Source organism: Malurus melanocephalus, unplaced genomic scaffold (genome assembly GCF_030028575.1).
Source record: "Malurus melanocephalus ecotype Western Australia unplaced genomic scaffold, MMel_1.1 scaffold_129, whole genome shotgun sequence".
Lineage (NCBI taxonomy): Eukaryota > Metazoa > Chordata > Aves > Passeriformes > Maluridae > Malurus > Malurus melanocephalus.
The window spans coordinates 1,506,649-1,525,989 of NW_026623361.1; the positions used below are offsets into that span (position 1 = coordinate 1,506,649).

The 19,341-nt window shown below is 40.6% G+C and overlaps 1 protein-coding gene across 1 annotated transcript in view; it reads right to left on the reverse strand.

Annotated features, from left to right (window-relative positions):
- The window catches only part of ITPK1 (inositol-tetrakisphosphate 1-kinase), a 138,456-nt gene that overhangs the window by 99,036 nt on the left and 20,079 nt on the right, over positions 1-19,341 (reverse strand). Inside the window, exon 3 of the mRNA XM_057370629.1 lies at positions 7,829-7,853. Within this exon, the coding sequence (XP_057226612.1) occupies positions 7,829-7,853 (25 nt within the window). The remainder of the gene's footprint in view (positions 1-7,828; positions 7,854-19,341) is intronic.

Consider the following 19,341-nt stretch of genomic DNA (forward strand, 5'->3'; position numbering starts at 1 on the left):
AGTAGAAAACCACACTAATCCCATCTAGAAAGTTGCAGCAGCAGTCTCCTTCATAGCAAATCACATGAAGGAAGAAGGTTGAAATAAATAAATTTAAAAATTAACATACCACAGCTCTCAACTTTTCAATAAATTGACCTCATGCTAAAGAAACACACATTTTGGTTAATGCACTTCTACCTCACTTTGGAGAAATTACACTCATAATCATTAAATTTCTCCTGGTAATCTCCTCTCTTCCTCAAAATGAAATCCTAGATTTAACAATTTSCACCCTACACTATTAATTAATTGCAATGCTTTTGGTGCCAAGAAAAAATGACCTTTAGCTGTAAATATAATAAAAAATATATTTTGATTTAATCAGAATCATATTTTAAATGTGATTAAAAATAAATTGTCCAAAAGTCCACAAGTGTTTTCCATCAAAAGGTCAATATGAGGGATATTGCAAAAAAACAACCAAAGGCACAGAAAACTTCCACAACRTGTGCGAAACCCTTTCTGTCTGATCTATGTTTAGACATACAGTGAAGAGGTCTACATGTTCGCAAAAACAAATTAAAAGAAAAACCAGGTGTATTGCCTGCACCAGAAATGCAGAGTTAAAGTGAATAATAAATATTCATTCTAGCAAAAGACATAACCCTTAAAATACAATGCCCCTTGGAGAGGAAACMAGGGGATTGGGGTGGGGGCAGAATTTCAGCTGCCCTAATTCAGTTGAAGCCACTCTTCTGTCTTCTGCTATATTTCCACAAAAGCAGTGAGGTTCAGAAAAGCATTTCCAGGTTTTTGCTGTATTTGATTGTGCCTGTTTTATAGAGATTGTGTCCTGTCTTTGGAACTATTAAGTCTTGCAACATGAATATGTTTATCTCCTTTAAATGTGAAGTGCCAGAAGAGCAAACAAGCATGCAATATTTTCAGATACAATTATCTCAGGTCACAGATCAAAGGCGTAAGCAACTCTTGCAGAAGCTAGAGAAAGAAGAGTCAACATACACTAAAAAGACTTCCTCAAGCTCCACTGATCTTCCTTACTTCAGACCTACCAGCACCCTCATTGAGGAAGGCRGGCATACAAATAGCCCCCTTCACTGTTCTAAGTATGTTCTCCCTATAAAGGTTTCACTTGAATTGACCAAGTCAGAGCTATGGTGGATACATGACTCATTGCTCCTAAAAAYACCTCTGTGGAACTAAACCCCAGGACTGAAGACAAGGTTATAACTGCTGTCCCAGGAGTGAGCTTGCATGTCAGATGGAGCAGAGAACTGCATGATTTCACCCCCAAAACACAGAAAGGATGGGGCATTCATCTGGGAGAGGACAGGGACGGAGATACAGTCACCCTTGTCATGGTATCATATTAATTCCCCATCCTTCCTACTCCAAGAAAAAACTTCAGAAAAGGTCAAAAGAGCTACACACATATTTGTATTTCAACACTGACTTTGCAGTTTCAGCAAAACTCCAAATGAGACAGGTTGGTTTTAAAATAAGGCACTTCCTGAGTCACATGTCTCTGAGCACACTCCATGTGCCTGTTTTGACACGGTATCACAACACCTGCATCCACTGAGACAAATAATCCTATTGTTTAATGCATACTGAAATGAAAGCCAAGTCTTTGTTGGCCAATAGGCACAACTGAACTAATCTTGATTCATAAAAGCTCTGTCTAATTGTCATTTTGTGCAAAGACTGGGACTGTGTGCTCCAAAAGAGGCAAATAAAGAGTTTTACAACCCAGCATTTCTGTGAGTGCCTTATTTTTAWCCATACTGTTTCTTGATGAGGGATTTATGAAGCTCTGCAGTTCACAGAAGTATCTGGGAAGACATATGCTAMTGACAGAAAGAATATAATACACAGCAATCTTGAGAAATTAACAGCCCCATTTTCCTTCACACACTCACTTTTCTCTAAATTTATCCACTCAGATTCCTGAATGTAATTTTAATGGCATTCCGCTAAGTGAAACATTATCTTCATTAAGAAACACAGGCAGGGTTTGTAAGGAACTTGCCCAAATGCCTGCAGTAAGTGACAAAGAAAGGCAACTCCCCACYGCAATTTCAGTCCCATTACAGCCACCATAATCTTTGGCAGAGGTGTCCCACAGGGACTGGATTTTCGCTCAGGAATTCCCAACTCCCAGCCTTTAGCACTGAGAATCACTGCCTGATCACTACATACCAAGGAGTGGTGAGAAGACAAAGGGGCTGGGCAGAGCTGGCTCCGTAGGCCAAAACAGTACAAGCTCCAACCCGACAGCCATTCATTATACATTAGTTACAGATTTCTAAATCTTGGTAATATTTTCACTCACACAGGTGTTTTCTGCAACTGACTGCAGAACTCACAGCTCTCCAACGCTACTGGAATTCACCATCAAAAGAAAGCAGTCAAACCAGTCAGTAAGAGACTTTCTCTGAGATACAAATTTCTTCATGGCTCCCTCTCTCACTCACTCACCAAAAGTGAAAATAAATCTAAACACAATTTGATTTGTTTGGATTATTCTGTYAAATTTTTAAGAATAAGTGTTTGTTTATTTAATCTGCTAAATCCACATGGTGAAAATTTCCATAGTTTTGTCTTCCCTCCCTGCCCCAACAGATGTGTATTTATTCTTCTTCCCCAGTGGACCAGAAAGGCCCATGCTGTACCTAACTGACCAGCATGCTGATGCAATATAAAGCACTGTGCCAAAATMATCTCTCCCTGCACTGGAACCTGTGCTTCATTCCTGCTGGGCAACGCTGCTTCTCAGCTACCATGGTCTCACATACAAGAATCTCCCCAAGTGAGAAGGATTGAGAGAGGATTCTGCCGGGAATTTGTTCTTCCACACTCCTGCTGTTTCTGGATTTGAAACTGATRTTAATTCACTTTTTTGGTAAGACCTTACTTTGTGTGCTTAGCACACTCCTTGTAGCACTGACGCTAAGAAGTATCGTGATCTTTCCTAGATTTTAACCAGTGGCTCCCCACCTTCAAACACACGCAAAGTACCTAACACAAYCCAGACTGGGAAGCACTGGAGGGCTTCTATAGCATCATTTCCAAAAATGCACTGAAGGCAAAGGAGGGTGCCATTCTCAGGAAAGTATGCACTTTACTGAGTGCCTGGCATGCATGTGAAAATAAACTTTCTTCTCCCAGTACTAGAAAGCCAACTCTCCAACATCTCAACAACCTTGCTTGCTTTGGAAGCTTTCCAGTCACATCTTTCTGCATACACTATCAAATATATATTTTACAAGCTCGTTTTCTTAGTTAGAACTCTGCTGTTTCAAGCCTATTCCATTARGACTTCATGTGAAAATAAACCTCTCCTCATTTCTAGAAAACAACAGTTCCCTGGCAACAAATAGTAGAAACCATTGTCATTAGTATTTCACTTTGATGGAAGAATAAAAAACTGTGGAGGGCASCCTGAATTCTCCTTTGCAGGCTTCAAGAAAACCCAAGTCTCGAAGGACAGTTTCCTTTTCCAAAGTAAAAGATYTCAAATATCTCAATTCCCACAGAGTTGGGGGAAAAAGGAAAAACAAAACAGCAGTTGAGACCATTGTAACTACTACAATCAGCTGTTCCACATCAGAAAACATGTTGTCTTTCATATCCCACTGCTATTAAAAAGCATGCAGCTTGAAATACAATGACTAATCCCACTTTTATAGCCAACTGACTAGAACATCTTTCTACGATAAAAGAGCATTAGTGTTCATTTGAACCAAAAACACCYACCAAAAATAGGAAATCTTCACTATTTTAGAATTTAAAAAATGTGAGCAAGAGCTCTAGGAAATTTTGGGGGTAGAAGTGCTTGAAATAGCTTTGAAGTCGCGAGAAATACAAAGGCTCTAAACTTTGTCACACAAAAACTGAACTGGCAATTTGTCAGAAGTCAAAGGGCTGCAGCTAATTATTCTGGTTTTGCATAGMTTGTGAAACAAAAATAAATGCATGTCTCCATCAGAGGTACTTGTGATGATTTTCACTTCACTGCACAAGTTTTCACTCTTACATTCTTCAAACTAAGCCAGCAGATTTTTCCTGAAAAACAAGGTAGATTAAGATGTTCTTTATCGCCCTTGGCAGCATACAAAGTCAAAAGAAACCGGCTAATTTACTAGCTGAAGAAGAACTGACAATTAAATTTCAATCCTAAATTTGGCCCTCCACTAATTTGGGCAACGGAGGGCTGGAAAGTGAACAAGATCAGAAACAGCTTTACTTTTAATACACTACATAAATTCCTTCTTTGCTAGTTTCCATTATAGGAAATAGCTTTTTTTTTAATAGAAAACACCTCATCAGCCATCTATTGCATAGCTTCGTAGGCAGTCTTCCCCTTGAAACAGTAATGAAAGAATTTATTAAGAAATGCTTCAATTTAAGCATTTTCTGGCAAGTCATCCCAATGCCAGCACAAGAGCTGCTCTGCCTCAGCCTTGCCAGCTGCTGCCTGCCTAGCAACTGCCTGCAGGCCATGGCAGATGGGCTATGGTCATGTCTGTCACCTGTTCAGGGCATCCCTACCCTTCTCTGGCCACCAGCTCAAACCACCCCAGCTGAGCAAGCAGCTGTGAAGGGTGGGAAGAGATGGTAAGAAAGGAGAAGGTGTGTAACTGCCACAGAAACCACGAGAGCACTACAGTCAGAATACTTTAAATGCATTCTGAAGGTTAAATGCAGCTGGATTGGTGCTGCCTTTCACTGGAAGAGAGCCAGCAACACCAGCCCTGCTGACCAACTTTAATTGCTCTTCCCTTCGTGCCCACACAACAGCACAAGCTCGTGACCCCACACCCCTTCCTAGACAGCAGCTGGAATTCTGCAGCACAGGTTCACAGCACAGATCCCATCAGCACTGGGGCTGGTACTGCAACAGGTTCCCTGGAGGAAATGGGACACATCCTTCAGTCTYCCCTCCTGCAAAACTGGTACAAGAGGGCTTCCTTACTGTATGGGGTACAAACAAATAAGCACCCTAATTCAAAAAGCACTCTGTTACTGGAATGATGCCTGCTTAAAAAAACATAAGCAAATGCCCTGTCACAAGGCAAGAGATGCAGCACAGTATTCTGTTAAGAGCCCATCTTTAAAAGCCAGTAAATCACTTTTTTGGTTTTTTCCTTGTAATACAACACTGGTTTGCAGCTGCCCCACCAACTTGGATTAAGTTGCAGAAAACAAATCTAGATCCAAAACATTGCCAGATTTTAAGGATGCTGCTGCTCAGAGTTCTGCCACGCCACTGGAAAAACAGAAATGAGCTAATCCTATTCAGTCTCCCAAATGTTTGGGTGCAGGCTCAGACTCATACTGTCTTTGGAAAGTTCATAACCTTGAAAGCTTTTCATTTAATTAATCTACTGTACCATCTCCTAAGCCAGCTAGCTTTATGGATGTTATTCAGTTGTACTATATAATGTTGCACATTTTAGCTCTTGTATCTTGAGTTCACAGTGAATTCTTATTATGTTACAATTTCATCAGTATTTCCAAAAAACCCAATTATTTATCATCACACAACTTGAGAGGTTTTCTGTTTGTTTTCCATGTGAATCTTTAATTAAGGTCTTACTGCTAGATAAAGGAGAACCCTGCTTAGCATCCCACTGCCAGTCCTATTCTTGCTTTATTTCTCTTTGGAGGATGTGCATGTTTCCCCACTCAATAAAAATAGAAAGTTTCTGCTGAAAGTGGAAATCTGAGAGAAAACAAAACACAAAACCCGAACACAAGTCACGAAATGTTAATTGCTGTCTAGCAGCAGCTCACTGAATCTGTACAGCACAATTAGCTCTAAAAAAAACAAAAGAAGAGAGTTTAATCTGTCTAGGTAAAGAAGAGAGGACTATCTTAAATCCTCCCCACAGGAAGGAAGCAGGTCACATAGGTACTTATTTGAAGACTTCCAAAGCTTCCCTTTAATAGTAGTAGAAAATCCTTTCCTGCTCCTTTGAAATATCTCGGGGAAAGAATAATCTGATGTCTGTTCACAGAAGTCACACATACCGGTCCACAGTGCTTTGCTCTCTGGAAGCCAGTAACTAAACCTTACCTTCCAACTCACTATTTATTACGTTCAGAAAAATTCTGAACTTAGGTAAAAAAGAAATTAGGTAAACACCTCTGTATCTTTGTGTATCTTTGTGTATCTTTGTGTTTTGAGTCACTTGCTTATTCTGTCAGGTCTAAGAGCTGGTTTCTTTCTAACAGCCCAAGTTCTTTAAAGGAGGAGAAGGGGAAGCAAATCAAATAAATGCTGCTTGACATAGGAAGACAATATGCCCTCTGTCAAATAAAACTTGTGCACTAGATGGACACCAAGGCAATCCTTCATCTAGAAACAGCGCTAGGGAGAGAGATCATGCTAGGTGCCTCAAGCCAAGGCTTCCAGTAATAAGGGATGAAAAAAGAGTCCATTTCTGATACATTCCCTGCTGGCTGAAGTGCTTGCATCAGGATATATGAAGCAACAAACAAGGCATAGACAAAGGGAAACACTTCCATCCATCCTGCTCCAGCAGAGCAGCAGGCATCACTGCTCGCGGTATGCCTTGGGGGCCCAAACTCCCAGTATAGGTTAGTCTGACATCTCAACCATGCTGTCGAATTTGAGGCCACAAAGGATTTTTAAGAGGACAAATTCCCGTTCAGTTCTGTCCAAATGTTTCCCAAAATGCTCTTCCAATAAATAAATACTTTGCATTAATTTTGTGTCTATCTGATGACTAGCCATTAAGCTACACAAACATCARAATAAGAGGCAACCTGTGGAAGGACAGCAATCCATGAGGTAAAATGGAATTTGCCCTCTGCTCAGCTAATGGATACATCACTGAATTCATCTCATATGAGCCCCTTGCTGCTTAAATGAAAAAATGAGGGAAAAAAAAAAGATAATTTTTTAAAGTCTTTTCTGACAGTGGATTCTTTAAAATAACATGGCCTGATTTTTCAATTTATTTTTTGTTAAGTGCTTTTCTCCTGCTCCCTGCTGGTGTTGAGAAGCACCGTTCACATGGATTTAAGAGCAACCTCAATTACCAGTGGCTGACATACCATTTTCCCCCTCTSTCCTCTGTCCTCTCTATTGAGGTGGTTTCATATCTGTTACTAAGYGAGGAACTCACTGACCACTTCAGAGTTCAAAATGAGCACCAGGTAAGGATCAGCAAGACTGAAACCTATGACATACAGCTCTTCTAAGCACACAAAATAATCCAGAAAGAAAGAGCATGCTTCCCCTTCATCTTTTAGGGCTTACAGTGCTTTATKTTACAACTGACACCATAACACAATTTCTTTTCAAAGCTGACACCATCCTTTAAGYAACATCTTGTGTGAAATGTGACCAYTCAGGCCTGGAAAAGAACAAATGTAGCTAACAGCTGAACTTATCAGCAGACGGGCCACAACTTGAAGGCACTTYAGTATCATTTCACTGCTCACTGTGTTACAAGAGCATTCCTTCTGCCACTGCTTTTTTTCAAAGGGCAGATTCTGTTTCTGCTAAGCTTGACTGCCTGTGAATGCAATTAACGAGTAACACCACCTAATCAACTATCAGATCTTATTAATTGACAGACACAAGAAAAGCCTAACTGCATTCCCACTTTCACTAGGGCACCTATTAAGCTGGACTGCATGTGGGCTAAACACTTGCTTCATGAAAGGAGAATCCTGTTCTTCCAAAAGCAGTGCCTTTTACAGAGAACTGAATGGAAAGAAAAATCATTAAGGCCAGGTCATATTGACATCCAAATGACAGCATTTCTTTACAAGAAAATAGTTTTTTACTCACCTGCACTACTTCTACTCCCCTTTTCCTGAAAAAAAARGRARRAAAAAAAAAGAAARGGTTAGTGTTGGAAATGTGGGGAAAATGTAAAAACAAAAACTGATGGAAAAGCACTGCTTCATACTAGAATGCAAACAATAATAGTCTGCACTAAYAACCTGATTCAAATTCAGGAAAGCACTTGCTCAGTTTCATTCCCTGTCTAGAAAGCACTTTGGCAGCTTCTGAATCATGGCCCCAGAAGTAACYCAAGATAAATATTAAACAGCTGCAGTGACGGGACTGATAGGGCTGCCAGGTGAACACAGGTAGAAAGTGGCTTATATTAGGGAGTGAGCATCTCAATTTTAATTAGATCTAGTTTGCTTTTCATTTCTCATCTGCCCTCAGAGTGTGCAAATTGCACCACAGCACATTCTGCATGCTTGACAGACCTTTTATTTTGAACCTAAGATACATGTACAAATGTCAGGGAGAATGAACACAGCACCTCGCAGCCATTTATCCTCTTATTTAGAGACTTGTTCTATTCCCATCATCTTGGTACRCAGGATGCTACCCTGGACTTCAGTTCAAAGATTCGCAGTCAGTCTGACTCCTCCAGGAGCACCGTTCAAATACTTGGGGTTTATCCAAGCCTCTGGCCCTATGGAGAATCATACCAGTGACCTGGATCACCAGGGATGAGAGACTGGAGAGGCCRACTAATTATACACCAAAATGTTGAGAACTGCAATAGGCAGAGCCAATTTAGGCAGATATGTAGAGATGGTTGTCTACTCTGCTGGTAAGAGAATTGAGACTCAGGTACATGCAGTCAGACAATGCTCAGTCACTGCCTTTGACAAGTTATCAAGCAAAACAAACCATTTCTGCACTAGTCTTGAGAGCCAAACTGAATCCCTGGCACAAAGCCCAGCCATTCCTACTCCATGCCCTCCTCCCAATATATGCAGGCTATTTAAATATGTTAGAACCTTCTCCTCACTCTGAAGACACAGGAAATTTAACTTAAAAATGAAAAGCCTCAGCAAGCACAAGACAGGAATCTCTCTTCCTTGTTCCCACTAGCCCAGTATGTGAATATCAAAGCCCCTTTTTGGGGAGGTTATAGAACAGGACTGCCTAACTCTGCCCTCAATGCTTTTCTATCTAAGAGCATCTGTGTTGTTGTCCATAGTCACAAATGCTGCACACTGCTGAATACACAATGGCTCCTCCAGTTTTCCTCCCAATACAGTAGGTCTTTCTTTYGGGAGGCCATTACAAAGATGCCCAAAGGGACAGGCGATCAATCAGCATCTATGACACAAATTGCTCCCTCTTCCACTTTACCAGTGTGGAGTCTCTCTGGCCTAGAAGCAGCATTCAATGCACAGACACAGGAGAGAGCTTGTTGTGAGAGCTCAGCAAGGAAATAAAAAAGAAAATTAAACCAAGCACTCCTGCAATGAATTTCAAAGCCCTGTTGCAGATAACAGCAGCTGTAAGTGGTGGGTAATTAATAYACTGCCACTATGGGAAGCACTACTGTAGATCATCACCCGAGGCTGGCCAGATGAGTTCCAACTCTGTGGTGAGAAGAAAATAYTAATCTTGTAGAGAAAGAGTTAATAGCCAAATTGTTGAAACCATGATTTTTACAGAGCTAAGCAAGAAAAATAGGAAAAATTAGGTGGGGAATGCTGTTTCACAAAATAGGGCAGCAGACTATTCAGAGGCATTCCAAGCATTGTAAGCTAAAACTTAAAATAATCAAACATTTTTGCTGTGTCTGCCCTGCTGTAAACAGATCAACTCAGAACTAGCATGGAAATACRCCAGGTTTTAGACAAATCTGCTCCAGAGCCCCAGGAAGAATAGTRGCTGATGGCAAAAGCTGCATTTCTTGTCATGCCTGCATACACACTGAATAAGCTTTATTCTACTTTGAAGAAGGTAAATATTTACGAGCTGGGTGCCAAGCCCATTTGAGAAAGAATCAGTCCAAAGGGTTTCTGTAATCCCACCCAAAATGAACTTTGAAAATTTTCTGGGACTTACTGAAAAYGACTGCACTGTCCCAGCAGAAGGGAAGAAGCCAGACCAGCCCACAGGCAGGGAGAGAAGGAGTGCCTGCTCTTAGATATGATGCCACACATGCTTAAAAAGGTACAGGAAGAAGGAAGTAATTACCAAGACTGGCTTGTAAGCTGGTCTTCCCCTTCTCAGAGGGAAGCAGGATGTCCTTTTGGTTACCTGAAATATGAGAACTTTTTCTACTTAAATCCAGGGGACAGGAAACCATAGAAGCATGCATATTTTGAGGTCTAGTTAATTTGGTAAAAAATACTCTAACAAATTATCCTTATTTGAAAATAAGTTATTTTAAAAACAAAAAGGATCCAAACAACCAGGATGTCAAGCAACCACACACCTTAGTTTTGTTATTAGCTGATTCTCTGCCCAGAATATTTCCTAAGCCGGTGACTCCAGGCTTTTCAGCCAGACAAGTCACAGCTGCAAGCTCAGGGCAGCAAGACATCACTTATGCAACCAAGCATGCAATACCATCTAACCACACAAGCTGCCTTACGTCACTTGGGAAAGGGCTTAGGGTCAGGCACAGAAAGAAAGTTGATCCTACACACAAGAGACTCTAGGACCTTCAAAAAAAAAAAGAGTAAACAGAAAGAACGAAGCAGACTGTGGGCCACAATTCCCCAACAAGGAGATGCCTGTGCAGGATACATAATGGAGACAAGACAGTTACTGAATGAACTGTGCTGGGAGTCTGACAGAGCCAYGGACCAGCTACCACTTCTTCCTATTGTGCTTTAAAAAGCCAGTAAGAAAAAATACATCCAAGAACCCTGGCATTCTTTTGAGTTGTATCTTCAGCAGAGAACAGGCAGCCATAATCTGTCAGGACAGGATGGGATAATATTTCACTCGGTGTATTGACCACTACACTAGTGTCCCTCATGGTGTTGTCCATGACCCCTCTTGCTTCCCATGCAGTTTGAAAATGAGCCACTGCCTACCAGGGGAAGGGCTCCCATTCCYAGATAGCCCAGCTGCCTGACAAGTCTCTCTTTCATTAGGGAAAAGAAAAAAAATTATTACCTCTATTTCCCTTCTGCCTCCAAAGAGGCAACTCAACTGTGTCAGACGGATTGTGTCTATCTGCTTTCAYTGAACAAATATTTGAAAAATGACCAGGTCTAAACTACATTCCCCGAGGTCACTGATTTTAAAATACATTTCATTCCCAGTATCATCTACATGCTGCAACACTTGCAGGAAAACCTGAAAACTACTGTACTAGCCTGCAATACCAAATAAAACCCAAAYACTTGTTCCAGCTTATTAATTCTATACCTGAAACCAGAGAAAAACTCTACTGGATAATGCAAGCTTCTATGTACATAATAGCAATTAAAATAATTACCATGCAAGTTGACTTCATGTTTAAGTTGRAACGATTATGGATTTAAAGAACAATTAAATATAAAGTTACTAAAAGCACATTAATCAGAGTCTTGAAATTAATGTTCCACCACAGACTCAAACTTTGTAGAATAGCTTGCTTTTGGGGTTGGGGTTTTTTTAACATTCTGAGTAAACATTTTGGACTAATTCTTGACAGCATCTAAGACCTGAACATTATTATGAACGACAGTTAAAAGAGAAAAAAWTACTATCAGGTTGTATATCACTGTCATGGTTAAATTAAGCAAATTGGTTTTTGCTGTCTGCTCTGAGTGACAGACTGAAAAATGCCAAATGGAATTTACCATTTCAAAAGTAAAAGGCAATCTTTCTATTTGTTTTAATAGCCTAAGAAGTTATAAGTACCTCCAGCGAAGTTAATTTTCTCAGATATGAAAATGTTTCACTTTGAGAATTTCCCACGTAAAGAAGTGGCAAATAATAATAATAAGGTAGTGCTTTAATATTAAAAAAACCCCATTTTCACAGAAAAGCAATATACTGGCATCAAAGGGAGCTTATAAATATTAAGGCATCAGAGCAAAAACCTGCAGCCACTAAGACTTTCTACCTCACTGAAAACCAGCCAATACTGGCCAGCCACAACCTTACGGAYAGCCATTTCCCCTCCTGTCATAAAGGCAAGCTTAGCTCAATTATCTTAGCTTTTCCATCAGCAGAATACTCTGCATTTTTGTTACTAAACATCTGTGACAATCCTTGCTTTCAGTATTTTTCATCACTGATGGAACTCAACCTTACTGTCTATCAGGGAAGCAACCAAGCAGCAACTCCAATATTGGGGTGCTCGCGGTCCAGGAGCTCCAGCTTGCAGCCACTGCCATCAGTGCACGTGGAAGTTACCTGAGGGCATCTGAAACGGCAAGACTCACTGTAACAGGGGGGCCTTTTGTGGTTTAGCTTTCCACACACAGATTATCAAGCAGGCAATCAGTTGTTTTTACCTATTTACATTCACCTTTTAGCAAGCTTTTCCCCAATAATCTGTATTCTRGGAAGTTTTATGTTTGAAATGGATTGGAAGATGGCATTTGGGAGAGGGAGTTCTCAGTTTCTCAGTCTGTTTGTCCCAGACCCAACATAAATCCAAAGCAGAACAGAMATAGAGTGCACCTTTAGAGTCTGCTAGGTACAGATAAAGTAATGCAGCGGAGAGAATGTCCCGCTTCAAACTCTAAGCGCTCTTTAGGAGGGCTGAAAAAAACCCAAGACTTTGGGCTATCATGGAAGAYGTTTCAAGTAGGATAAAACCCGACAGGAGGTAGCCACATTTGTGCATTTCTTCCATGTTTTTATAAACATGGAAAGGCCCAAGCAATAGGAGCCCTCATACATCAGACACTACAACACCATAMGTGATTTTCACACCACTATCCAATTCACACATGAAGTTTGGCAGAGCCATCTGATTTCTCCACATTTTCAAAGCATTATGGTATCCCATTTACAGACCCAAAAATGCTTCTTAAGTGTGCTATACCGGAACAAAGTGCCCTCAAAGGGACTAGAAAATAAGAGATGATCTTGGTAGACCAGCAGCAGCATCACTCTGGTATTCACCTGCAGTGCCATGAATTCTTACAAAACATACAAACATTCACCAGCATTTCACAGCGAAGATGCAGCTGGAAATCCTCTAACCCCTTATCCTGCAAGAGCAATAACAAAGGGAAGCATCCAACATCAATGCTTCAGATGTTCAAGCAGAAGGGAGGAAAAAAACATGAAAGAAAGAAAACAGGGACTGCAAGCAGTAACTACAGGAAATAAACTGCCTTTAGTAACTAAATATTAAGACAAAGTTTCAGTCTGTTTAATGAAACATTATAGGCCTACTAATTACAGCACTAAAAAAAAACAACTAGTGTGGAAATAAAATCTGCGTATCCCAAGTTATAAAAACCATAAAGCCAGTAAACACATACTCAAAAGAATCTGCTTTCTTTTTAAACTAGGCATTTAAGATGGATCAGTGCTGCTGAGCTCTGCCAGACTCTTTTCTTGGAACTAGTGACCTCAGGTTCTGGGAGCCTATACTCGCTACTTTCCCAGCAAGGACACAAAACCTTTAACCACAGTCTTTTGGGAGAAAAAAAAAAAAAAAACCCTGAAGGATCATCAGTGGGAAGAAGGAATGATTAAGAGCTGCACAGCAAAATTATTAAAAGCAATGAGTTATTCATCCTACCAGACATTCAGAGACTTATTTAGTACCTGATGACAATTATAAGCAATTGGGCAGGGTTCAACATTTGGCCATAGGCTTAACAGACGTTACCCACCAGACATTATCAGATCCAGTTCCCAGCTATGGCAAGCAGCCACACCACGTGATCTCTTTATAACCTTATTAAAAACCAGCTTCAAACCAAGCTGKTTTGGAACTGTATCTTCCATTACAAGACATTAATTTCACAAAGGTCAGAGTCCTTCAAATTTGCAGGCTAAATTGTTCTAGCTTCATCCTTTGGCTTCAATAAACTGCTTGCTTCCTTAAGCGCTGCAAAGAATATACACGTCCTCTCTGCTCCCACTTCCCTTTGTCTCCCCACAACCCCAGTGTTAATATGACCCTTAATATGCAGAAAGCAAATGCAAGACCATCCCTTTCAAAAGTCTTTTTAAGGTCACGAGACACCAGTAATGACTCAGAGACCTGAGCAGAGGCAGCAGAATCATGAGACAGAAGACAATATCCCTTCCAAGGCAGACACGGTATTAATCTTTCAGTATAGCTGTAGAAGCTGTTAGAGGCTTCTAGAAACACACAAATATGGTGGGATGGTTCCTATGACTGGAGAGTTCGAAAGGGAGGATATCAGTTCTTTAGGAAGGACAGGCTGCAGAGGCAAGGACAGGGTGTCACCCTCTATGRCAATGGCCAGCTGGAGTGCATGGAGCTCTGCCTGGGAATGGATGAGGAACACACTGAGGGCTTATGGATCAGGACTAAAGAGAGGACAGGACAGGTGACAGTGGAGAGCTGCTCTGACAGAGCCCCTGACCAGGGAGACTGAGCAGATGAGGCCCTGTGTAGACAGATAGGAACAGCCTCACCTTCACAGCCCCTGCTTCTCACRGGGGACTTCTCAGCAAGATCATGGAACAGATCCTCCTAGAAACTACAGTAAGACACGTGGAAATTATGGAGGTGATTGGTGACAGCTGGCAAATTGTGCTTGCCAAATTTGGTGGCTAAAGGAAGAGCAACTGATGCCAGTGACCTGGACTTGCGCAAAGCATTTGACACTGTCCCATGAGACATCTTTGTCCCAACTGGAGATGTGCCTTGATATTCTGAGAAGGAGCTTCAGCCGTTCTCATCTTCACTGTACAAAGACCACCAGCTCAGTATGGCCAGTGAGACAAGGCTCTGCTGGGCCCCAAGTTGGTACTGCAGGTTCTGCAGGTCTCCTGCACACCTCAAGACAAAACAAATACACACCTCCGTCTGCTAAAGCCAAGGGGTACAGAGAGAAAAGCATGTCTGCTAAACCAGCTTTCATCGAGAAATGGCTTTTAATCTACTAGCTCTGAAACCAAATGCTGTATATCCTCTGCAACTTTCCAAGACTTTGGCAAATAGCCTTGAATAAACCTTTAGGCAGTTTTTATAGAGGCCAGACACCCACTGAGACATGCATGAGAAATGTGCAATACACAAATTTTTTTTTCACTTCTTGGATCTCTAAAAGAGACTGGGCATTTTTTTGGCAGAAATTAGAGACGTACTTAAGTTCAGCAACTTGCCATGCAAAAATGAGTTTATTCATCTCTAGCCAGGCTTCAAGTAAGATATATAGGTGTCTGGGGCTTTTTCCTTTGTGCAAACTTCATTATACAAACAAGAGAAAGTTAACATGGCTGCTCATTGAAGAAACCCCATTGCAACTCCTTTTTCCCCCTCCATAAGGGACTGTGTTTAGGCACTGTCCAAGTCAGGCACCAAGCCTCCCTTAAGTTTCATCACCTTTGAGAACACTTATGATTTCTTGTCTTTTACACTCACCAAGTGACCACTGTTTGCATATGCAAGGAACAAATTTTACTCTGTGGAACTAGTGTCAGCCATAGATTCACAGACATAACCAATAACAGGAGTCTGTGCAGGGAAGTTACTGAAGCCAGATAAACACACTGGCACAGATAACAATCAGATTAAAATGACATCCATGCAAAGATTTAGCATTCCTAGACATTCCTAGAAAACTTTTCTCCTCAAGCTCTGCATCAGTTCAGGCTCCCATAACCCATCCAATCAGCTCCCGTTTTGTTTGTTCCTTTGAGACTCATTTCAAGCTTCAGCCTTTATTTTGGGGCACTTATGAATGCAGCTGGTTTTTAAAGAGGACTGGCTGGTTAAGCCCCAAATTTAAAGCTGGTTAAATGCAGTTCAGTATCATCTGGAACTGGATTTCACCTCCATTTCACKATGCAGCTTCCCCGAACATTTTATGAACCATGTCAGTAGAAAACAGACAAGCACTTAGGATCGGAAAAGTGCACTTCTGCAGTCTGGCACTCTATTTTAGAGGAAAAAAATGTTCAGGAGAAAATATATCGCATGAATCAAAGATATGTGAATTTGACTCCTTTTCTGTATTTGAACAGATGCAGATGCCAATACCGATAATGGGAATTTCCCTCCATTGTAACTGACTTTTCTGCTCGAGTTTACATCAACACAGATCAAAGCAAAATTATTTTACTTTATTTGGAAGACTCATTAGATGGGCTTACAATAAAATGAAAGCTTGGCTTGCAACAAGTGATGATCATACTGTTTGAAAATATTCCATTTATTGACATGTGGCCAACTTCCCTAAGAAGCAATAGGATAGAGCACTTGACAGTGCTGCAGTGAATATTCTTGGCAGTCTACACAAACTACACATGATCCTGGAAATTAAATAAAATTTCTGCAACATGCACTATTTGAATATGGTCCTACAGATAAGAAAAACTATCTAAATGGAGAGACAGCAAGTTAATAAGTGTTCTTTATTATAAAGCACATAATTTTAATAGCTAATATGAAAACCAGGTGGGAATCAAAAAAAAAAAATTTAAAAAAAAAAAAAAAAATAACAAATTAAAAAAAAAAAAAAAACCCAAAAAACAAAAACCGACAACACATATACCCTGGGCACAAAGGTTCAGGTAAGAGAACAGAGTTTTTTCATTTATCTGATTGGATAGGGCTGCAGTTTGAGGAGTCAGAAATCCAACATATGGAACAAGGTACCACTACCAAACTCTTGGTATCAAGGCAACATAGACCATGAAGATTCACAGAAATACACCAAAAGCTTTGAGCAAAGGTAGGCAGAGGACTGTTATGCATAGGATCAACCAAGGTCAGAAAGCACAAACTTGAAGTTGGATCAGAGATTAGACAGCGAGACGAAATCTCCTTCATTTACCACAGTTTCTGCTCCTGAAAAGCACAAAACAGTATTTTCAAGAAATCTCCACCCCAGACGGTGAAAATTCCATCCTGGTGATTAGACCACTTCAGAGAAGCACATGTATGTATGTGCCACAAATACATCTATTTTATCAGGCATTTTATCTGCCCTACATTACACTGAAGTTTGCTCTTTGAGAAAGACTAATATTCTTCCTATTTCTTCCAGTCCATAGCGTTTTTGCTTTAAGCAGTAGCATATGTATAGGTTTGCCAGAACATCCATTTTCTTGTTTGCTTCAGTAGATTGTTAACAGTGCAGCAAGAGGAAAAAACACAACCCTCTGATAAATCATAAAACACAAATACCGCCTGGTTTTTATCCAAGCTGTTACAAAAACATACATCTGTCTGAAAGGTGAAGGGAATGACAAAGACAGAAGTTGCTTGCAAGAAATTTAGAGCATCCCTGCAAACCAAACTTTTTTATTCTGATTAGCTTCGGCTCTTCTGTAGGTGCAACTTTTGCCCAAGAGGTCCCTTCAGAACTCTGCCTTGAGCCAATATCCATGGCACGTGCCTTGCTGTCTCCCACAACCCTGACTTTCCATGGCACATGCTGCTGTTTCTCTCTCTCACACAAACACAGAGGGCCCTCTAATCAATCCCGGCCTTGTTTTATTTTTTCTTAACTTAGCCCAGACAGCAGCTGCTACACCCATCCTTTCCACCAGTGAGTGAACACATGTGTTTTGAGATGACAACTTTCCCAAATTTGGCCAGGGCATGCAGGAACTGATATACAACCCTCAAAACGCTGTTACATTTTCTAACCAGACTCTGCTCTAGCCCAGATTCAGACCTACTAGGAGGTCTGCTACACTGCATAACTGGGACAGCCAGACATCTTCTTAGGCCTCAGATTTTCTAGAAGCTGCCAGAGCAAGCTAAATCATACCATTGTACCTGAGCTCTGTTACTCATACCCTATTTCTCCCGCTCAGAAAAAAAAGCCTAAGGCCAACAGTTCAGCTGCATCTTTTACATTTGATTCCCTTTATGGACTTAACTAGATTGTCAAGTACCTGCCCCTCCCCATTACAACACTGGTGTCGATCAGTTTAAAAGATAACCTAAAATCCTCTTACAGGAAAAAGAAAAGCTACATTTCTATTCTAATCTACCAAATTACCCTTGTCCTTATCACTAAGGAGGTGGACGTATAAACAGCTGATCCAGCTTTTGAGTGGATATGGAGAGGCAGTCACACAAAGGCACAGTAGCAGCTAGCTGTTTTCCTCTGGGTTATATTTGTTCATCTTTGCCCCGAAACTCACGCTTCAATCTCAATAATTGGCAGCAACTAATTAGAAGGAAAAATACAAGTAGTTTATTAAACGTTTGATTAAATGTTGATTACATGTTTCATTACACATGACCACAGAACAACTCCCCCTTGGATAAGCATAGTTATTTTCTCTTGCTTACTTCTTTTGTTTGTAGACGGGAGAGATAAGCAGTTTAGAGATGCTGCTATATTATGCACTGTGATTTCAAGCCTATAGGAGAAGCTACTTACTCCTCTGCTGTTTCAGACTGATTTCTACATTGCTTATTATTGGATGCACACGGCTGCACTCCATGTTTTCTCTTCAAGGCTTTCTCATTTGACAGAAGGTGTTATATACAGGATCAACTCATAGATACTGCCAGGATTCCATCACAGGCTAATTGGAGATACAATCAGCATAAAGGAAAAAGACTTGTTACAACTTTTAAATTGCTGCAATTCCAAAATATATATAGAACTTGAAGAACATTATACATAAAAAAAAATCTGCATTAAGTAACAGCTTCAAATGATGTCAAAAATTCGGAAAGTCTCAGATCTTTGAACGGCATCTAAGTAACATGATTTTTGTTCATCAAATTTGCTGCTACTTAAGTTATCAAGTAACAGTTAAATAAAATGACAATCATATTATACTATAAAAACTTGCAAATGTACACATTTACCTCTCAATTTCTTAGTAGATAAAAATGTTTGCTCAGAATATTTTCATGGATTCTTATTTGTGAGGGCAAACGAAAATCCTTGAACAAATGTCTGCTTTTACACTCCAGTAGCACATCTATCTGCAACAGCAGGATTTCTTATCCCAAGAAGTCTGTCTCCCTGGCAGCATGTTTTCACAGCTCTTTGCACATCAGATCCCTGCAGTCAGCTGTGCTTCATAGCTAAGAAGGCTGCTCCACACCCAGCTTTACGTAACCCCCTTGCATGCAGTCGCTCAGCATTGCTGACTTCACTCTTGCACTGGGCGGGTATTATCTGCCTACATGGACTTGCAGGGTTTTGTGCTTGGTCAGCACACAGTCCAAGTGCCAAATACACATGCATCACCTTAATTAAGGGCAGGAGCTAATCCAATTTAGCAGAAACATTCCTCTTCAAAATCATCCCCATTGACCATAATAATGTCATGATGGTTATAAAATGTGAATCAAAACCTTGCAAAAGTTGCACTTAAGAAACCGTAAACTGTCATATATTTGGACTACTCCCTCACATCTCAATGAAGCACTACATCACCCCTATTTATTTTTTCTAGTTTCC